Source organism: Piliocolobus tephrosceles, chromosome 15 (assembly GCF_002776525.5).
Source record: "Piliocolobus tephrosceles isolate RC106 chromosome 15, ASM277652v3, whole genome shotgun sequence".
In the NCBI taxonomy this organism is placed as follows: Eukaryota; Metazoa; Chordata; class Mammalia; order Primates; family Cercopithecidae; genus Piliocolobus; species Piliocolobus tephrosceles.
In genome coordinates this window covers 33,129,349-33,151,800 of record NC_045448.1, presented here as the reverse complement: position 1 = coordinate 33,151,800, position 22,452 = coordinate 33,129,349, and the positions used below count along the sequence as shown (strand labels likewise).

The 22,452-nt window shown below is 40.4% G+C and overlaps 1 protein-coding gene across 1 annotated transcript in view; it reads right to left on the bottom strand.

Annotated features, from left to right (window-relative positions):
• The window catches only part of LTBP1 (latent transforming growth factor beta binding protein 1), a 455,184-nt gene that overhangs the window by 272,854 nt on the left and 159,878 nt on the right, over nucleotides 1–22,452 (bottom strand). The window contains exon 4 of the mRNA XM_023216379.2: nucleotides 12,726–12,895. Within this exon, the coding sequence (XP_023072147.1) occupies nucleotides 12,726–12,895 (170 nt within the window). The remainder of the gene's footprint in view (nucleotides 1–12,725; nucleotides 12,896–22,452) is intronic.

The window sequence follows — 22,452 nt, the reverse complement described above, 5'->3', positions numbered from 1 at the left end:
TCAAGGTCCTAGTAACCCACAGTCCAGGTAGAACAATTCTCCAAGTGTTGCAGAGGTCTCAGGGAACTGATGGAACTGACCCACCCACTCCTCTTTCCATGTGCCAAGTTTGCTTAGAAGTGAATGTGGATAGGACTAAGAGCTATAAAGGGAGTGAGGGAAAGCTGAGCAGCTGGGTTTTCCCTCTCTAGAAGTCAAGCTTTGGTGCTGCACATAATCAGGACATGCAGCTGTTACACAGCAGAGTAGAAATAGAACTTGTATTAGCTGAGGTCTCTTGCCTACAAAACAACAAGAGGGTGCACATTATCTCGAGCAACAGGATGTTCAAGTGCAATTGGGTACAGCAAGAAGGAGACAGAAGTCTCAAGAGAACCCGGAACCCAGAACCAGCTGGCCATATAAGCCAAACCTCATGGAGGCTAAGACACAGCTGAGTAACTGAAAAGATGTTCAGAATCCACAGCACTGGTAGCAACCCCATTATATGCTGCCCATGCCTACCTCCCTTCAGAAATGCTGCTGAACTTCATTCTTGTACCCAACATTAACATGGTAGGATTGGCTACTTCTCTGGCTACTTCTGCTTCTTTTCGGTATTATATTTCTGTTCCAGTTACTTACTGTTCAATTCTAACTTACGAATTCCTTAAGAGAGATTCTGATTCATCTAATTTCGTCAACATCATTCCTGTTTGGGAAAGTGCCTCTGCCATGCCACCTTACAGGCAGCTGCCACCTCAGATTGGTTTTACTTGAGTCAAGTGCCTACCTGTTTTCCAGTCTACTGTGGCCAGAAGGTGAGGTCACCCATAACATCACTTTTACCGAAAGGCAGCCTGTCTGATTACAATAGTTATCATCTGCTCTAGGACTAATGATTGATTTGTCCAGATTGTTTTAAAAAGTAAATATGCCCTGCTGAAATGGTAATTTCAGAAAAACAACAGATTTCAAGGGAATTGGCATGTCAGCAGACCGGATGCATACGCCTTTTTCATGGTAGATTCATGGTAGAAGAAGGAAGAGAGGAAACACGCAAATCCTCTTGAAGTTCCCACTCAGAACCCATAGACTCGTTCCACCCACACTTGATTGGTCAAAGCAAGTCACATGGTCAAGCCTGGTGTCAAAGGGACTAGCAAAATCCACGATCCCCACAGAAGGCCATGGTAAGATGTGGGGGGAAGGGGGGCGTGGAAGAACTAGAAAGAACTATGCATATATTATACAGTCTACCATGTTTATTATTTACTCTCGGATGAATAAAATGTTAGGGGAGAAAGTCAAATCGGTCAGAGAATCATTCTTAACAAAACTATATCCACCACCTTTTCTCTCCTACAAAGACAAACTAAAGTGCATTTAAATATTCCTTCATTTTCATTCAATTTCCAGTTATCAAAACCAAAACAAACAAACAGAAACTCTTTGGACCAGAAAGCATGTACCTAACTGAATCACAAAAGGTCAGTACAGTATTTTTGACAGATGAATAAAGGAAAAAAATATAAATCAAAAGATTTTGTTTGGGGGAGGATTACACTGTAACCTTCTAAAGTAAAGCAGATGCATGCTCCAGCCAGCTCCTCCATGGAATGTAAGCTGAAAGCGTGGGAGGAAGAGCTCTTGGTTTCTGCTGGATCTCAGTCAAGCAGTTGCACTCATGAGATGCACCTGTAGCCATTAAGGGGGTGTTGGTTAAACAAGGAGCCCAGCTGCCGGGTGCCTGTGCTTCCAGGCCTTGTTAGGGAAGAGCACTCAATCCCACACAAGAAGCCCAGAGGCCATCAACACAGGCACGACCACGGCCCTCTCACCTGCTCTCCGGATGCTTTTCTTTCTCTCACCAAAGCTTTCTAAATCTGTTTATAGGATACAAGGACTTTCAAATAATTATGATGTTTTTCACAAAACACTGCGTATTTAAAATATTTTCATTCAATAAGAAAAAAAAAAGCTAGAACCTTGGAAAAGCAAACTTGTGAAGCGCAGTTAGGGCTACAAGAATTTTTCTTAATGGAGCTTCCTTTATGGATAATGTAAGAAACAAACAAACAAAAAAAAAGACTTTACAAAATTTATTTCCACTGAAGAAAATCAGACTAATTAGAAAGTGTTCCAACAGAACTAAAAGAAAATGTATTTAAAAGTGGTCAGAAAGTGGATCTAATGAGAAATAACGATGATAATCACCAAAGTCAGCTCCATGCTAATTATATTTACTCAGGGAGAGACTTGGGGATTATTTTTCCCAACTTGCATACCATGCTAAGTATTAAGAAATTACATGTAAGTCTGAGTAGTCAACCACGTACTAAAGAGGTTCTGTAGTCTTTTAATAGCATAGTACTTTGCTTAATAAAGATGATATTTAATTGCAAAAAAAGTTACTTTAAAAAATACACATAAAATACTGTTGGTGGGAGTATAAATTAGTTCAATCATTGTGGAAAGCAGTTTGGCAATTCCTCAAAGAGCTAAAAGCAGAACTACCATTCAACCCCGCAATCCCATTACTGGATATATACCCAGAGGAATAGAAATCATTCTACCTTAAAGACACATGCACGTGAATGAATGTTCATTGCAGCACTATTCACAATAGCAAAGACACGGAATCATCCTAAATGTTCATCAATAACAGACTGGATGAAGAAAATATGGTACATATACACCATGAAATACTATGCAGCCATAAAAAAGAATGAGATCATGTCTCCTGCAGAAACATGGATGGAGCTGGAGACTATTATCCTCAGTAAACTATGCAGGAACAGAAAACCAAATACCACATGTTCTCACTTGTAAGTGGGAGCTAAATTATAAGAACTTATGAACACAAAGAAGGGAACAACAGACCCTGGGGTCTACTTGAAGTGGGAGAGTAAAAGGAGGGAAAAGGGCAGAAAAGATAACTATTAATAAACTGGGCTTAATACCTGTGTGATGAAATAATCTGTACAACAAACCCCCGTGACGCGTGTTTACCTATGTAACACACTTTCACATGTACCTCTAAACCTAAAAGTTAAAAAAATACACATATATATACTTGATTGAATATATGTGTGTATATATACACACAGCCATCATACATATATACACGTACGTATTTCTTGGTTTAAAGTTTGCTTGTCAGAAGAATTAATATAACCATATTGCAATTACCTCTTAGGAAAGAAAGTTGTTCTCCAGTCATGTATTAACTTCTACCACCTTTGTATGGGAACAAAAAGAAATCAGGGCAGCCAGAGTAGGGTTAATATTCAGGAGATATTAAAAAACAAACAATGCGGAACTAAAATTACAGAAAACAACACAAAGCCATTTTTAAGAAATGTCACATATAAAATATAAGAAAGGTATTTATGGGCCGGGCACAGTGCTCTCGCCTGTAATTCCCGCACTTTGGGAGGCTGAGGCGGGTGGATCACGAGGTCAGGAGATCGAGACTATCCTGGCTAACACGGTGAAACCCCGTCTCTACTAAAAATACAAAAAAATGAGCTGGGCGTGGTGGCGGGCACCTATAGTCCCAGCTACTCCGGAGGCTGAGGCAGGAGAATGGCGTGAACCCGGGAGGCGGAGCTTGCAGTGAGCCGAGATCTCGCCACTACACTCCAGCCTGGGGGACAGAGCAAGACTCCATCTCAAAAAAACAAAAAAAAGAAAGAAAGAAAGAAAGGTATTTATGGATCCTTACATCAAAGTGGGGATGGAGTTACTCCAATGCAGTCATTTTCAACATTAAGGGGACTCTTCTATAAGGAATCTAATTCATGAGAAGACAAAGCATTCTACTTTAAGTCCCTGGGAAACATCTCATGAGCAATATTTTGGATGGGCCTATTTTATTTTGAATCAAAACTATAATTTCTATTCTAATAATGATTAATTTCCTCAAAACTCTTTCCCAATCCAGAAGTAAAATCAACTAAAACCCTCAATTTCTGGCAAAGATAGCCTAAGGCTGAGGAGACACCATCTCTTTTCTTTTTCTTTGCTTTAGTTTCCCCACATGCAAACAATAAATTCATTTGTATTACTTTTCCCTAGGGAAAAAAAAATCAGTCTGACTCCAGAATATTCTGGAGCCATACAGTATTGATTTCTTAAAATCAGTCTCAACACCCAGAAATGTCCTTGAATTTGCTTGTTTCTTATAAACTCTTGGGCCCTTGGAATTAAAACCTTTCTCTGGCAGTGAAGGCTGCTCATTGAGGAATTTAAACTACATGGTCCTTCACCCTAGAAGGTTTTTCTCCTTTGCTGTTTTCATATTGCTGGATGAGCTTCTTGGAAGTGTTTATAACCAATCCATATCTACTGTTTCACAGTTATCTTAAACTTCATGTGGCCTATCAGGGGGCAAAGAGAATAATCATGTTCGTACGGCTTCCCTGAACTGGGATGTTACCAAATAGCTCTCAGATACACCATCCTCCCCTCCACGCCCTAACCCAGGATAACGTGCATGGCAAGACTGCTCATGAACTTTTCTTTGCAATAGATCATATCCTGTCCTTGAATGAAATCTGGATTCCCAAGGATACCAGCTCAGCAGAACCCTGTTCATCCACATTCACCAGAATGCCTTCTCAGGTGTCAGTCTGTACACAGTTACAATGTTGTTTTACTGTCTAGGCTTTCAGACCAAAAAATTTGCCATAAGTCAGTGAAAAGTAGACGTCTTTCTTTCAGGAATCTTTAGTACTAACATCCACATGGTCATACAGCTGGGAAACTGGCTCCGGGTTCCTGATTCCCACACAGAATTGTGTATGGGACAAGCAGCTTAAGGAACTTGCTGATTTTGCAAGGAAAAAAGCACGAAGTTTTATCATTATTCCTTCTTTAAAACAGTTTGTTTTCACACCTAATATTCCTCTTAAATGCTTAAGCAGTTTTTGTTGGTTTTCATTGTGAGGTCATTTATGGCTGGTCCAACTTCCACTGCCTTTTAGTACCCACTGGGTTGGTGTAAGCCAATCCCAAAGACACGTGTTTTTTTTTGTTTGTTTGTTTGTTTGTTTTTTCACACAAGTTAAAGGTAGTCTCCATGCAGGGAGGGCTTTCAATGCTGCAGAACGTGTTCTCTGGAAGTCTTCTCTCCCAAGGACCCCCTTGGTCCATCTGGAAAGCTCCGCCCTGTAAGGCTCCCAATCAATCTGTCAGGACCTGTCAGCAAGGATGTCTCAGAGGAGCAGAGTTGCCCACACCCTAGATTTCTCCTGCTGCTGCTTCTGTTCTCTCTTCACATGAGTGTGATTACCATCCATATCCTAAACTTCAACATCCACATTAAGGCTACAACAGTTCTCAGGACCAGACTCTTCCTCAACAGCATTTTCAAAGGGCTCCTCCTCTGAAGATCTCCAGATTGCAACTCATCTCATGCCTAAGAATGTTGCTCCAATTCCACTCATCTGTGCTTACTATATTTGCCTTTATCCAGTTGCCACCCCAAGGATTTTCCCGTCTTCTGTAGCATCTATCCCATAATGGGTGCTCTCAACTATACCAGGGACACCTCCCATGAGCATTCGGTAACTGGCACCAGGCATCCAGAGCCTTTAAGCAATGTTCTTGCCCACCTCCCTGAAGTGGCTGGCATAAGCAGATCTGTCCATGTTAAATACTCTCTATCTCCTAACATTCAGCTTTGTTTTCCCAAAGCAAAAATCTTGAATGTCTCCTCTAAGTCTCTGCCAAACCACTCTGCTCTCTCACTCAGGGCAACCAGGAAGACCCAGACAATCTTACTGGTAACCTCTTTGTGGTATCAGACTTTATGGTTATAAAGAATCTTCGCTCCAGACACATGAACTTCCTTTTTCAAGGGGAGACAAAACCATTTATCATCAAACACTGAGATGTTTTCATAACTTGCCATGCTTCTTAATGTCAGCCTGAACTGAAGCCTGAAGGCTAATGCTACAGGCAAGACATTCAACCATAGTATTAATAAAAGTAAAAAGAAGAGGCCTTGTGTGTCCAAAGCGTCCATACTTCTCTTAGTGTGGAACTATGGACTGCGATCAGGCCAGAACTGGGATTCAGGAGTTCAGGCCACAAAGCTGCCACTATGAGAACAACAGACTCTCTGCATCTGTCTCAGACCAGAGCTCAGGAGACCTGGGGAGCTGTTCTATCTTCAAATGGAGGTGCCAGATTTCAGTCAGCCCGTGATTGATGGCTGGGAGTCAAGCTGCCCTAGCCTGTTGCAAAGACTGAGAGAGGGCACCACAGACCAGAACTCAGGGTTAAGATGTCTCCCGTGGTGCCAGCACGGGTGGGAATTATATTTTCTTCTGTCAGAAGTCACTTAATAGGGACCCTGTGCGTGCTTCTTCACTTCTCTGGTTTCTTATTTAAACAAAAAAGGTTAGGTGTAACACTTGAAGTAAAAAGTGGGCTTGACCTCACTTTTCCTTTCCTTTCTTTTTTTTTTTTTTTTGCAATTTAATGGTATTATGTGTTTGGAAATGCCAGTCATTTCTCTCTCTCTCTCCCCTACATTAGCACATCAGATGACAACTAGGCAATTTTTTTAACAGCCTGAGTTATATCTATTTAAAGATTTTTAAGAAGTTACTGTATAAAACATGACATCTGCCTTTCCTGAAATTATTTAACACTTTAAGTAAACAGTGGGCTTGTCCTCACTTTTTTTTTTTTCTTTTTTTGCAATTTAACAGTACTATGTGTTTGCAAATGCCAGTCATTTCTCTCTCTCTTTCTCCCCCACGTTAGCACATCAGGAGATAAATTGGCAAATTTTTTTAAGAGCCTGAGCTGTATCTGTTTAAAGACCTTTAAGAAGTTACTGTTTAAAACATGACATCTGCCACTCCTAAAATTTAAAATTTCTGCTTTGTTGAATTTAAAGAACTAAAACTTTAGATGACTTTGAAATATAAGTATCCTATTTAAAATCTAAGCCCATCTTGAGAGAACAACTGGAATAAGCAATGAGCAATCCAATTTGGAGAAGTTCAAATTTCTAAATCATTCCAAATATTAAAGTGATGCAGTAGAAAAAGGACTAAGGAGGCAAACGCTTAAATTGGAGCTTCTCTAATCTTTTAGATCTTCTTTGCACAGTCTGGAAACCAGTTGTCTAGGGAACCATGTCAGTTACATGGCCATTGCTGCTCATCCTAAAGATCTCCTTTATAAGTAGCTCTACAATCTATCTTAGTAAGTCCTTCGGCGTCTTATAACCATGATGATAAATACGTCCTTCCACCACAGACTGTACTTAAAATATTATTTGCTGGCTTTAATATTGTAAAACATTCCATATCATTTTTACTACAACAGCCCATAGTATGATGTAGACACTTACTATACCCTTAAGGACTTTTTCTAGCATGTTGTGTCAAACTAATCTCTTTTTGTGTGAGTTACTTGGGTTTGCTCCTGAACATGTGCTATTCTAATCTTGACTGACCATTTTTATAAGACGGTTTTCCAAATGTTATGTCATTTCCATTTTCTTCCTCTGGGTTAAAATATATATATATACACTATACTAAACACAATATAATTTGGTTTACATACTGAATTCTTTCCTACAAGTCACCAATGAAAACACTGTATAAAGCAGACCCCACCCCTACCCCATACCACCCTTAAGACTTCTGAGAGCTTATGAGCTCAATTCCTTGGAGCTGAAACGAGAGTCTCATAACTATCTACTTGGCAATAATTTTTCATAAATATTTGTTATTTTAAATTGAGTATGATTCACATGCCACAGAATTCACCCTTAAGTGTATAATTAAGTTTGTTGGGTTTTTTTTTTTTTTTTTTTTCAGTATTTTCAGGTTGTGCAACCAGCATGACAATCTAATTCCAGAACATTTTCACCACCCCAAAAGAAACCTCTTACCTCTAAATAACTATTCCCTATTCCCACTCTCCCCTGTCCCTGGCAACCGCTAATCTTCTTTCTGTGTCTGTGGATTTACCTACTCTGGACGTCTTATAGAAATGGACTCACATAGCATGTAGTCTGGATTCTTTCACTCAGCTTGTTTTCAAAGTTCATCCATGTTGTAGCATCTATCAATATCTCATTCCTTTTTATGGCTGAGTAATACTCCTACACTGTATAGAGAGATGTAGCTCAGTTTGTTTATCCATTCATCAGTTGATGGACATTTGGGGTTGTTCCCACTCTCTTGGCTATTACAAGTAATGTTGCTATGAACATTCATGTACAAGTTTTTGTGCGAACATATGTTTTCAGTTCTTTTGGATATATAGCTAGGTGTGGAAATGCTGGGTTATATAACTCTATATTTAACTTTTTTGAGAAACTCATGCAGTATCTTAATGTGATACTGTATTGTGATATGGTTGGTACTGGTTCATCCCATAAAAATACTTCTACCAATACGAAAAAGTTTTCTATAAGCAACCAGGAGTGACATTCCATTCCTTTCCCAATTGCTGTGTGGCCTGTCATTCTAAAATTAAAAGAAACTAGACTTATCTAACACAAGCGGTTTCCTGGTAGTTCATGCTTTTCTGGGTGCCTTCAAACTAAGTGGAAACATATCTGAGAATTGTCAAGCTCTGGAGGGTGGGTTGGTGGGGACACTGAGAATGAAGGACAGCTGCTAGAGGCGTGGCCTCTAGGGCGGCTTTTGTCATGTTCCAGGCACCAATCAATCAGGTCCAATATCTAGATGTTTTCAGTGGAATGAGAGACTGTGAGTCTCTAGATCAAGAACTGGCAAACTATAGCCCATGAGCCAAATCCAGCCACCTGATCTCCTACAACCTGAGAGGTAAGAATGATATTTACATGTTTAACAGATACATTTTTAAATAGCTATATAAATATCTACCTAAGAGCCTCAATTTGCATATTGTCTCACAAAGTCTAAAGTACTCCCTAAAAGTTTGCCAATCCCTTCTCTAGATGATACTGATGCAAATTAAATTATTTTAAGGCCAACAAATAAAGCAGAACACTAAAAGTTACTAATTTATCACTAGAAATATCCCTTACCAGCCGGGCACGGTGGCTCACGCCTGTAATCCCAACACCTTGGGAGGCCGAGGTGGGCGGACCACTTGAGGTCAGGAGTTCGAGACCAGCCTGGCCAACATGGCGAAACCCTGTCTCTACTAAAAATACAAAAACTAGCTAGGCAGTAGTGACGCACACCTGTAATCCCAGCTACTCGGGAGGCTGAGGCAGGAGAATTGCTTGAGCCTGAGAGGCAGAGGTTGTGGTGAGCTGAGATCGTGCCCCTGCACCCCATTATTCATAATAGCCAAGAGAGTGGGAACAACCCGAAATGTCCATCAACTGATGAATGGATACACAAACTGAGATACATATCTCTATACAATGTGGGAGTAATACTCAGCCATAAAAAGGAATAAGATACTGATATATGCTATAACACGGATGAACTTTGAAAATATGCTGGAAAAAAAAAAGATATCCTTTACCAATGACCAGAGAACATTCAGCACAGGATGTCAAGTTACCTAGAAAGTGACTAAGAAGACTGGTAAATATACAGAATCAAATTAGGAAAAGCAGTGTGTACACATTGGACAGGGATGGTGAACTGTGTTACCAAAACTCTGGCAAAATCCATAAAATAGTCATCCCTCCCAAAAGAAAGCACCTCACTAGCAACTTGGTTAGTTTCTCTCTATCTATAATGGTTTATCTGGAGAGTGCTACGTTTGATACATTAATGTATTTTACTTTATTAATCCATCGCCTCCATCCTCATCTCTTTCCTGCTTATTCAAAACAATTATTCTTTTTCTGTTACCAAGTGTCGAGAGCAAATCCTTATTCCCTTGGGCTTGTAGACTACTGTCTCCTCCCATTATGTGCTAAAAGTTGCACAGTGCTTAGAGCTCAAGGTATGCATTATTATTATTGCTCTTGTAATATATCAACATTAAACATACCAACCGGTAATTACTGTAGACCCCCTTTTTAATCACTTTTAAAGGGAGAAGATAACACTTGTTATTGCCAACCTAAATGTCTTCTCTAGCTCTAGTAGCTTCTCAAAAGTAATGGCAGTGGACTACTATGACATACCTCACTCCTTCAATTTCACTCCAAGATACATCATGCTCAAATGATCTTAGCATCTTCTATTTTTCTAAAGAATCACAACTATCAGTTTCTGTTTGACCTTCAAATCTTTCAGCACAATAAGAAATTAATCTGTTTGCATTTGATCCCTTCTGTAAACATGAAAATGAGGATGCTAAAAGCTGCTTTTCCTCAGACTTCTCTGACTAACTTTTCCTTCCTTTCTGTTCCATGTAAGGCTTCCTTGGAGCCTCCTCTTTTACCTACCACAGAATGGGAGTATGCAGAGACACAGTATGTTTAGGTCCTTCCTACTACTTGTACCTCCTTTCCAGTTTTAATCATCTTTTGTGGTTCTTACTCCATTTTGCTATTTCAGTATCCTTCATGGTCCTGCCAAATTACCTCTTTTAAAAACTTTCCAACTAGCCCTCCAGCTCTCGGTAGAGCTCTGGCCTCAGCAAAAATAGCCACATCTCCCTTCTTGCCTTTCCTACATGCTTAACTCTTTCAGTTAATTCCTGAGCTTTTTGAACAACAGCCATCTTTTAGGGGGTTTGAGCAGAGAATACCATCACTGTGATAATGTATATTAGTCTACATCATTTTACTAGCTCCCTACTGTGTAGAAAATATGTTTAAACAGGATGAATGGGAAAGTTATGGACAGAACAGATAAGAAACTTATCTTCACAGTCTTCTAAAATATAATTTCATCTTTCCGAACACAGTTCAACCAAGATTTGAGAGTTTAAAATACATATATACACATGAGTGTGGGAATACACACAGAGTGGGAATTTTCATTCCAATAACAAATTATAGAAAACAAATCAAAACCACAGTCTAGTCTCTAGTCTTAATACCAGTGTTCTCTAACCATCTTTTCCTGATACCTCCAGATAATTCAGAATTCTCTTCTTTTCTCAGTATGATCATAAACTTTAAAAACTCTCTTCCCGGATAGGTGCAGTGGCTCACGCCTGTAATCCCAGCATTTTGGGAGGCCGAGGCGGGCGGATCACGAGGTCAGGAGATCGAGACCATCCTGGCTAACACCATGAAACCCCATCTCTACTAAAAATAGAAAAAATTAGCCGGGTGTGGTGGCGGGTGCCTGTAGTCCCAGCTACTCGGGAGGCTGAGGCAGAAGAATAGCATGAACCTGGAAGGCGGAGCTTGCAGTGAGCCAAGATCACGCCACTGCACTCCCGCCTGGGCAACAGAGTGAGACTCCACCTCAAAAAAAAAAAAAAAAAAAAACACCTCTCCTCCCATCATACTCTGATTTGGGAGCTGTTTTTAAAAACATCGTCATCTATATAAAACCCCAAGGAAATAAGAAGTACATCTTTTACTTAATTAATTTATTTAAATGAATTTTAATTTATTTATTTAAGGAGATAAATGACAGCTTACCCTCAGAAGCATCCTTCACGAAAAAGATCCTGCCTGTCTAGTTAAGAAGCGTAATGATAAATAGGTCATCACAGGTAACTTTTATCAGAGGATTCAGAGCACAACTGCCATAAGCCTTCACACAAAAACATGGCATTTATATTTAAGAAAAAGATGGTGCATGACTGTAGTCCTAGCTACTTAGGAAGCTGAGATGTGAGTAGCCACCGGTCACTGAGCAGGACTTTCTCAAAAGACAAAAAGTGGATGTACAAACCTGCTGTTAGATACTCTTTCTGTTAAATGACCAATTCTGAGGGAAGAGTCAATCACTTTAGATTCAGTACAGAAACGGGGAGGTGGAGCGGGTGTAGGGAACCAAAGCTACAACACATATGGACTTCACAAGTGCCAAACAGTAGTAAAAACTGTATCTCAACTCTTCATACTGTTCCCAGTGGTGAAAGATGGTCCTTTTCCACCTCACAACTGGCATTCTCTTTCACTACCTATGGTGCAGGCAATCAGTCAACATGTGACAGGGCAGGAAGCCGCTGGAACGAGAGTATGTGTCTAGCTCTCGCCTTTGGATGGGCTGCGCCTCACTCCAGAGCGTTTTCTCCAGATGCTGCCAGCAGACACTCTGTAATACCTAAACCACAAATCATCACATTCCCCACCCTTTGAGCCAGGCCTTGTCCTTGAGCTTCCCACATAGCGAGATATTAACCAAGCTGGCCACTGATACAATAGTGCTTTACAAATTCAGAGAAATCTGCCACGCCAGCTGCTTGATACACTAAAAACTAGGTGAGCCTTATAATGTAAAAATATCCACTGTAGGAGAACCTCAGAGAGCTATGCAGGACATTTCAGACGTTTCACAAGGCATGAATCCTGGCTAGCTTACTAAAGAAAATATTTCATCAATGTAAACACGTCAGACATATGACTGGACCCAAAATTAGAGCAAATCTGTTAGACATGAAGCCATCTTGCAGAAACAGAATGACAGGCAGGTCACTTCAGATTCATTTCCAAAATCCAGGAAAAACTGCTTTTCCTCAGAAGAAGGAAACCATGCTAAATTTCTGCTGTCTGGTTGTTTTAGGAACCAATGTGGATTTTTTAGTGACTCTCGAATTTTATCTACTGTGACACATTAAAGCCGTCTACACTGTACAAAGCGTTTCCAATCTCTGATACCATAACTTAGGAAAATAGTTGATAACACTATACTCACGCTGAAAAGGTGCCGCAACTTGATCCTGCACGTATCTTAAAGGGAAAGAACCTTCAGTGGCCTGCTCTCCCGAAATCCCCTTCTGGGCTGGAAAGTACTTGGGCTTGAGCACATATTCCTGGGTCTGGCTATGGTGAATCATCACGCTCTGGGAGGAAAGGGGAGTCACTCTGGGAAGAAACAAAATAAAGAGAAGGAATTAAATAATGGACTTTTAAAAGTCAGCTAATAAGGAAAGGATAAGAAACGAGTTAAATGTAGAAAGGAGCATCAGTTCCAGGCAAGGCTCTTTTTATTCCCTTCAAATACTGCCACTGACCACTCATGACATACAAGGAGGTAAATGACGGCTTAGCCTCAGAAGCGTCCTTCACGAAAAAGATCCTGCCTGTCTAGTTAAGAAGCGTAATGATAAATAGGTCATCACAGGTAACTTTTATCAGAGGATTCAGAGCACAATTGCCATAAGCTTTCACACAAAAACATGGCATTTATAGTTAAGAAAAAGATGGTGCGTGACTGTAGTCCTAGCTACTCAGGAGGCTGAGATGGGACGATCACTTAAGCCCAGGACTTTGAGGCTGGAGTGAACTGTGACTGCACCACTGCACTCCAGCCTGGACGACAAGAGTGAGACCCCATCTCTAAAAACGGAAAAAAGACAAAGATGTTTACACAGACAGGTATATATTTAATAAGAGTGCAGCACTGGAAATGGGAAGGGGGAAAATAGGGAAGAAAGTACAGGAAGGGAATTATGCAAGAAATCCCCACCTTGATTAGTTAAGCAAAATCAATCATAAACAATTAAAGCCTGTATTATCCAGTGGGACCTTCTAACTCTGCCTACCACTAAAGGTTAGCTGGTTAATCTCTTTAAGCCTCAGTTACCTAATCTGTACTGTAGAATCTCTGCGACCCCGAGCTGAAAAAAACAGTGATTGTAAAGATCTGAACAAATGCAAACTGAAAGAATAATAATTTTAATTCCCTTTTGAAATATAAATTATGACGCCGCTTTAGGGAAAACATTTTTTATGCTGTGTCTCATAATGATATAAATCATACTACTTGATTTAAATGTGTTATAATTATACTCTCATTATCTTTTTAATAGCACGAGTCAAGACTTCTGGGAACTTCTGAACATGATTACCATGTGCTCATCCTCCTGGTCCAACCCTTGTTTTCTGTGACAGTTCTCTTCTACCACATCTAATTCATATTTTAAAATAAGCCTCTGCCCAGATTCAGTTATTTCCTGAGGAAGAGGAATGAAAAATATAAAGAAGATATACCAACTAATTCCAGAATATGCAAAATTGCTACTGAAATGGTTAGGACAGTACATTTTTGCAGCAAGCTGAGCCTTTAGAAAGGAACATGCTCTCTAATGCAATCTGACCCAAAACACTGACCCTAAGGAGGGACTGACTATCTGCACAAGGGGAAGAAATGACGCCATGGCAGTTAGCGCAAAAGGCAAATAGTCAAGCCACCCAAAACACCACCATACAATGTCTCATATCAAAAGCAGCAAAAGAAACTTTAATAGTCTCACTCTATTGGATTCGTTCTCACTGGAGCTGGTGAATGAGCTATTCCGTGGGACAAGGCATCCATGAGAGATAAAGGAATAGAAGAGGGTAGAATTGGGGTGCTTCCCTCTTAGTCATTAATCTGGATCTACCCCTTAAAATCCTGTAGTTTCAGAAAAGCCTGGAAAATCTATTTTGGGCCTGGATTTTCCCAGATGCAGTACCACGCAAGGGCACTCCCTTTGTCACCAGACTAATGACTAAATTACTAAAAGCCTGAGGCTTAACATTGCGAACACTTTTGTTTTGATGATGTAAGTGTTGTTTTGAACATTAAGTGTGTTTGGTTGGGATAGAGCAGCAAGTGAAACAGCTGGACACATCTGGTAGTGACCGATAAGAATCACAAGTCTCTTCTATCAGCCTCTTGGAAACAGGAATCCTCTCCATCTCGGAAGCAACTTGCCCTCTGGCCACGCTGCCACCCTGTCACCATGCTACTCTGACCCACTGAGAGATGTACAGGCTAGCTCCTATTCAGGAAAGGAAAACCCAGCTTTCCAGGAGACCTTGGGCTACTGCACCTAATTCGTGCCCCAACCACAGCCAGAAAGGTAAAAGTATGGGGTCCGCCTTCTACTTGAGGTTGTCTCTTGTCTCCCCTCTGAATCAAGAAAGCAGAAGACAAGAAATGAGCTGAAAGCATACATGTGGACGGGCCCTTTTTCCCTGAATGTAACAGAAAGGTAATAAACAAACAAGGTAAAACCAAGCTGTACTAGGTCTAGAACTTAAGTAACAGCCCTCAGCCATCACTAACTTAAGGAAATCAGTAGCTAAGTGCCACTACTGTCTACATATTCCTCAAGTTACAAACACATTGCAAATATGGAGCTACACACAGCCGCCCCCACTCCCTTACCTTCTCCTGCTTCCCCCCATGACAGGGGTGCATGCACAGGTACCCCACAGGCTAATGCCCCCCTGCCCCACAGCCCCACAAAGACAGAAGCAAGGCCATGGACAGGACCCCTGCTGAGGCAAGTAGAGGAAACTGTCCCATTACTCATCCTACAAGCATTATGTGAAATCACCCTACGCTCTCTTCTTCACCTTCTCCTTCATGGTTGGTGTCCACTTTTTCCTCTAATTTCATTATTCACAGTTATTTCCACTTCAGAGCACCTTGCAGTCTTACAAATATATATCCTCTTTACTTCTTCCTTTCCTTCTCTGTTACTCTGAGTATTTCAGGAAAAAGTCTCTCTCCATTTAAATTGGGATTTCCTCCTCCCTTCCCTCTTCTCCAGAAAAAGAAAACCTTTACTATCACCAGTCAACATCAAATTAGTTACAGCAATGTAACCGTAATTTTTTAAAATGGAGGACTAAACTTTAAAAGAGAAAATCAGATTACAAATTGCAGAGATTCTGGTTCAAACTGGTTGGCAGGGGCACCCATATATTTCCCCTTCCTCCAAAGATATCCTTAAAGTTTCAGGTAAGAAATTAAAAAGATATAAATCCAGGGTTGATATCTAGCTATTATGCAATAGTACAGCCACATTAGTGGTTTAAAATATTTAAATACTCTGTACTGATGAAGTGCTACTATCCCAATGCCCCAAGTGCCCCTCCCACTGATGGATCCCCCTGTCCCATCCACTGGGCCCCCTAAGACATCTCCTCAATCCTATAAATAAAGAGTTAACCTTTGACAGAGCTGGAGAACTCAGGGTCTCTGCTCCAGCATCCCTTCTGATTGATCCAGACCTGTTCTACACAGGTTAATAAATATGTTTCATATCATCCATTAATAAACACACAAGAGACATTTCAACAAATCTGTAAGAGATTCAACGTGCACCAAGAAACACTGACTGTTGTAACAGGGTGGAGCAAGCCACGGCCTTAAAAAATATTTTTCTAACTTCCTTCACCTCAACCCACGGTAAAAAGTACATTTTACAAGGAGATCCAATCCATATCTACATATATGTCTGTGTTTTGGCATAACTAAAACATATTTTACAAAACAGTGTTTACCCTTACGATGTGCAGGGCACCCTGATATGTTCTCTTCTAAGCTATTCTTTTCATATAATCTTGAGTCACTACACGTATTTCATGACTTCATGAGTTCCCTAATAGGTTACAAGCCGGTAGTTCAAGGGCACTGGTCAGGAGTCACTGTGAAAGAGTACAGACACAGAGGAAGCAGTCATCGCAGGGGACCACAGAAAGGTTAGGAATACTTAAGCCAAGTAAAGGGTGAAAATGAGACGTAGGGCTGAACAGTGTTATCTCAATTGAAAGCCTATATATGAAGACAATTGTTTTCCCCAACTCAAGCAAGGGAGGAGAAGTCAATGCCTGACTTCAAACCTTCAAAGGACAGGCTGACTTTAGTTGGTGGCTGATGACTTTAAGTTGAAGCCAGTGCTCATTTACCATTCCCAAAACCCTAGGGCTCTTGAGAATTATGCTCAGATCGTGCCACTGCACTCCAGCCTGGGCAACAGAGTAAGACTCTGTCTCAAAAAAAAAAAAAAAAAAAAAAAAAAAGACTTTCTACCAGCAAAAAGATCACATATGATTCGAAGGCTCAGAGGATCACGAGCATTTTCGAGCAATAGGGTATTTTTAATTTTTAATTTAAAAATTAATTTCAATTTTAAACAATTAATGTACTTTTTTTTAGACATAATGCTATTATATACTTAATAGACTAAGGTATAGTGTAAATATAACTTTTACATGTACTTGCAAACCAAAATATTCATGTGACTTGCTTTATTGGGATACTCACTTTCTTGCGATGGTCTGGATGTGAACCCTCAGTATTTCCCAGTGTGCCTATAATGACTTTGTGAGGAAGGCTGGGGGACAGGGGGTGAAGTAAATAAGCTAAGTCTTCATTTACTAGAGCAAGACATTTTAGACAACATCTAAAGGGAATAAATGGAGAAGGGGCCATATGGAGATAACTATAAGAACTAATAGGACTTGAGGATCAAATGAGCAAAGGGGTGGGGACAGCCAGGGAAGGAGTCCAGCAACCTGCAGGTTTCAAGCCCACTGGAAGGATATCTTTGGTTCAAAGCCGAGGGGAAAAGTAAGTGCGATGAGGTGTGCCGAGTCATGTCTGTCAGAAGAAAGGGCCACTCTATGAGAGGGCAAGAATGATTATGCTAGTTTAGAAACAGAAAGGTGGGGTGGATCTCTAAGGAGAGGTTAGGAAAAGCCTCTGAGTTTAGGATAGTGACATTCTAGGAGAGGCCAACATCTTCAAATGCAAAAATGTTGCAGGAAAAACAACAGGGAGCCACACGGTCCTGGAGGACACTCACGCTTAATGGTAGGGACATAAAGAGAATATAGAAGGACAAAAAAGTCAGAAGAGGAGAAAAACAAGAATCAAGTCCGTTAAAAAATGGTAAGTGGAAGAAAGTTTCTAGGAGGAAGCGGGAGAGGATCACCTGCAAATTGCTGCAGAAAACCAAAGGAATAAGAAATTAGGAAAGGCCGCTGGGTTTGGTTGAAGGTCACTAATCTAAACTAACAAGGGCCAGAGAAATCAACAGTGTGGTGTTAGGAATGGTAGGAGCCAAAATATGACTGCATATTATGTGATGGGGAGATACTAGTGACACACACAAAAGAAAGAACAAGAGAAACAGGCCAGAGGCTGGGGTCTGGCTTGCCATCTGAAGACTTGAATCTGCAGAAACCTCTGTATCTTTGTAAGTAAAGGGAGACAATCGCATAAAACTGCTTTCCTTAAAAGAAAGAATTAGTCACACACTGTTTACACTGCTGCCTTCCTAGTGGCAAGTTTTGGCACACAGACGGACTAAACTTTTCCATATTTCTACTGAATCCATTATTTGACCTGCGGAGAGGGTGGGAGGATCTGGCAGAACACAAGGCCCTTTCCAGTTAAGAAAAGGGCTTTGGACCTCACAGAAAGGAACCCCCAATAGACCACAAAAAGTTTCCCACAGAAGTCCAGTCCAATACAATCTAACCCATTCCCCTGTGTTGAGGGTCCTTAGTTTTATAATCAGGAGTAAGAAAAAGCAGAAGAGGAAACAGGGATGCAGGACGAAGGTGCAGTGGTCAACTTCAGGCTGCCAGGTTCAGTTTTTCTCCACAAAATTCAAGTGATTAATTGTACCCCGCCTGCCTGCAAGTTATTGAGAAGGATGGGTGAATGCTACTCCAAAAGCAGGATAGGCATTCAAGTAAATTAAAGTGTCAGCTATGATTTGATGCAGAAAACCTCTTCCCCCTGGAGAGTACTCAAGGGCAATATGCACATAGGGAATAGCAAGAACAAGCAAACCATCAGGAAGATGCTACATGGCAGCATCACACACATACACACACACACACACACACATATAAAGGGAGAGGAAGATTTATGGTCCATGACCCCATCCATATGGAATTACCTATTAGACCAAAACAGAATTAGGAGGTAACAGGCTGCTGATGAAGAGACTAAAGGGAAGCACATACAGACAATGCAAACAGCATACAGACTATGCATATAGACAGTGCATACAGCATACAAACTATGCACACAGACAATGCATACGGCATACAGACTATATATACAACACAGAGACTGTGCATACAGACAGTGCATACAGCATACAGACTATGCACACAGACTGTATAAAATATAGAGACTGTGCATACAGACAGTGCATACAGCATACAGACTATGCATAGAGACAGTGAATACAGCATACAGACTGTGCATACACAGTGCATACAGCATACAGACAGTACATGCAGACAGAGCATTATAGATTGTGCATACAGACAGTGCATACAGCATACAGACTGCATACAGACAGTGCATACAGCTTACAGACAGTGCCTACGGCATACAGACTGTGCATACAGACAGTATATACAGACAGTGCATACAAACAACATATACAGATTGCTAGTACAGAATATGGGAAAACCAGAGTATGCCAGAAAAACACAGTAAAAGTAAAATGAAACAAGCAAACACAAAGTCATGAAAATGGGAGAAATGAAAATATAAAAGAAAGACCAATAAAAATTATCTTAGACTAAATGAGATGAAAGAGACAAAAGGGATTGAGAAATTAAAATGAAAGAAAGTAGACATTTGAGGGAAAAAAATACAGAAAATAAGGGAATTTTAGTAATGGTCATTAATAAACATGATCAACACATGAAGTAATTCCAAATCTTCCCTTACCAGTGGTTTTTAACCAGGGGCTGTATTTGCTTCTCAGGGACACCTGGCAATGTCTAGGGACATTTTTAAGTGTCAAGACTTGGAGATGGCAGATTGGCATCTAGTGGGGAAAAGCCAGGGATGTCACTAAATATCCTATAATGCACAGGACAGCCCTGCACCCCAACAAAAAAAAGTATCTGGCCCAAGATGTCAATAGTTCCATGGTTAAAAAATAGTCCTCTTGGCGGGGGGCGGTGGCTCAACCATGTAATCCCAGCACTTTAGGAGGCCGAGACGGGCGGATCACGAGGTCAGGAGGTCAAGACCATCCTGGCTAACACCGTGAAACCCCGTGTCTACTAAAAAATACAAAAAACTAGCCAGGCGAGGTGGCGGGCGCCTGTAGTCCCAGCTACTCGGGAGGCTGAGGCAGGAGAATGGCGTAAACCTGGGAGGCGGAGCTTGCAGTAAGTTGAGATCCGGCCACAGCACTCTAGCCTGGGCGGCAGAGCGAGACTCCGTCTCAAAAAAAAAAATAAAATAAAATAAAAAAATAGTCCTCTTAACGTGGGCTATATCACCAAACTGTTATAACAGATATGAGTGAAGAGCCAATGGCAGACAGGTTTATAAAGATGATGGGGCCAGGCACACAGAAATTTCAACCCTTGAGAAGGAGGAGATCAAAACTGCACAACCTCTTAATGTGTCCTCTGGATGCCCCATTAGGCCAGAGAGGTGGCCCCATACTCAAGTTGCCTGGATGTAAGATATATCCTCTTCTCTTCTATGTTTAATTATGAAAGCTACACGCTAAAAAAGCAGATATCCTATCTGCAAAAGATGAGGTAACTGTATTCAAAAATTCTGAACAGCACACTACAGCAAAATCATCAAAACCTTGAACTGAGTAAGTTATTTAACAAGCAACCATTGAAAGAAATACTGTTAATAACTAAAGTCCTGAGTTCCTCAAAAAATGAGCTGCTACATTTGGTTACTCAGGACAGCTTACCTAAAACCAAATTAAAAAGAAATTGCAGCCATCTCCTGTTTATCTAAACTAAAAAGGGCCAGAGAAAACCTAACTGATACAATCCAAAAAAAAATTCAAAATATAAACAGTTTAATCATTAAGGTTCCTAGCCTATTGGGAAAATGCTAATCATGAGATTTTTTAACTGAATTCTAAGAACCAAATCTGAGCTCTACCACTTATCACGGGAAGGAAGGGAAGAATTACCTCAACTTCCTCATAGTGATATAAGAGTAATGACATTGCCTCACAAAGTTAATGCAAAAACAATGAGGAAGGGTGATTTTTTTTATGATGGGTGAAAATACCTAGCACAATATCTGATATTCGATTATTTCACTCCTCTTCCAATAAGGACCAAACAGAAACAATTTCATCCCTCTGATAATATTAGATTTCTAGTGAAAGTCTGCCTAAGTGTACAATTAAAAAAGCAAAGCTTACTTTTTAAAGTTTCATTAAATATAAGCTTCACTTAAAAAATTATTTTTAAGTTATTTGTAAACAATGAGCCCAGAATATGCAAAGTCCCATTCAGCAGTCCTAGGGTCAGCTGTTCACACTCTTAATAGTTAATGAGTTTGTAAGAGTCAAGGAACCTAGCACTACAACCACTGTGAAAAATCAGTTTTGCAGCTCTTCGAAAAGCTATTAAGCACAGAATTACCATATAATCTGGCAATTCTTCTCCTAAGTACTGAAAGCAGGGTCTCAAACATACTTATGTTCCACTGTTCACTGCTGCGTTATTTATAACAGCCAAAAGGCAGAATCTACAACCCAAATGTCCTGGAACAGAGGAACAAACAAAATGTGGTTTGTCCATGCAATGGAATATTATCTAATCCTAAAAAGAACTGAAACTCTAACATATGCTACAACACAGATGAACCTTGAAAACATCATGCGAAGTGAAATAAGACAGATATAAAGGACAAATGCTGTATGATTCCACTTCTATGAGGTCCCTAAAATAGGCAAATTTATAGACAGAAAATAGAGCAGAGGTTATCACCAGGGGTTAGCGGGAGAGAGAGAGAGAACTACTGTTTAATAGGTAGAGTTTCTCTTTTGGGGGGATGAAAAGTTCTGGAAACAGAAAGTAGTGATGGTTGCACAGCATGGTGCATGTACCCCCAGGAACTGCACAGTGAAAATGGGTAAGATGGCAAGTTTTATGTTACATATACTTTACAAAAACTTTAAAAAAAAACTATATAAAAAAGGCAATTATACCCTAGATTCCTTTAAAAAAAAAAAAAAAAAAAGTCAGGTACCACAGTGAATGAGGGAAAAAGAACCTGGGTTTCTTGCCCCTCCTGCCCCATCCTTCATATTTCTGGATAACACAGTGTCAAGCCTTGTTCATCTCAGCCAATTTCAAATATGTCTTTATTCCCTTTTAGGCAACCATTTTGAGATGCCAATTCTGGAGTAGCAGCTAGGTATATACTTCTATCCCAAATGTTATCAACTTCATTTTTACTCCTCCTGCACTCTCGCACTCTTCACTTAGCTGTTCCCATGAACCACAGCATGAGATGTCAGCCTCTGTAGCCGTTAATATGTTATGCTCTCCAGTGATGCTCCTCTTACCGCATTGTAAGGAATTAACATCCAGTTTGCCAGATGTCAGACATAACCTTTATCCACTTTCCTGGGAGGACTTTCCTGCCTAACTTCGCTCACTCCCCAGATTCTTCTCCCACTGCATTGCTGTAGAGGTTGATTTACATGTTTTATTCAACTCTCCACCTCGCACCCTAATGGAAGCAAGAAGAGACAGTCATGGATTTTGGTTTCGGATGCTAATTTTATATATTCCCTCTTTAAGCCTAGAAGAATTGAAAAGGTAGTGGGAAGATGTCAGAGAAGTTCTTCTTTCACAATTTTCCCTCTTACTAGCCAGCACCTTCCTGATACTAAAGC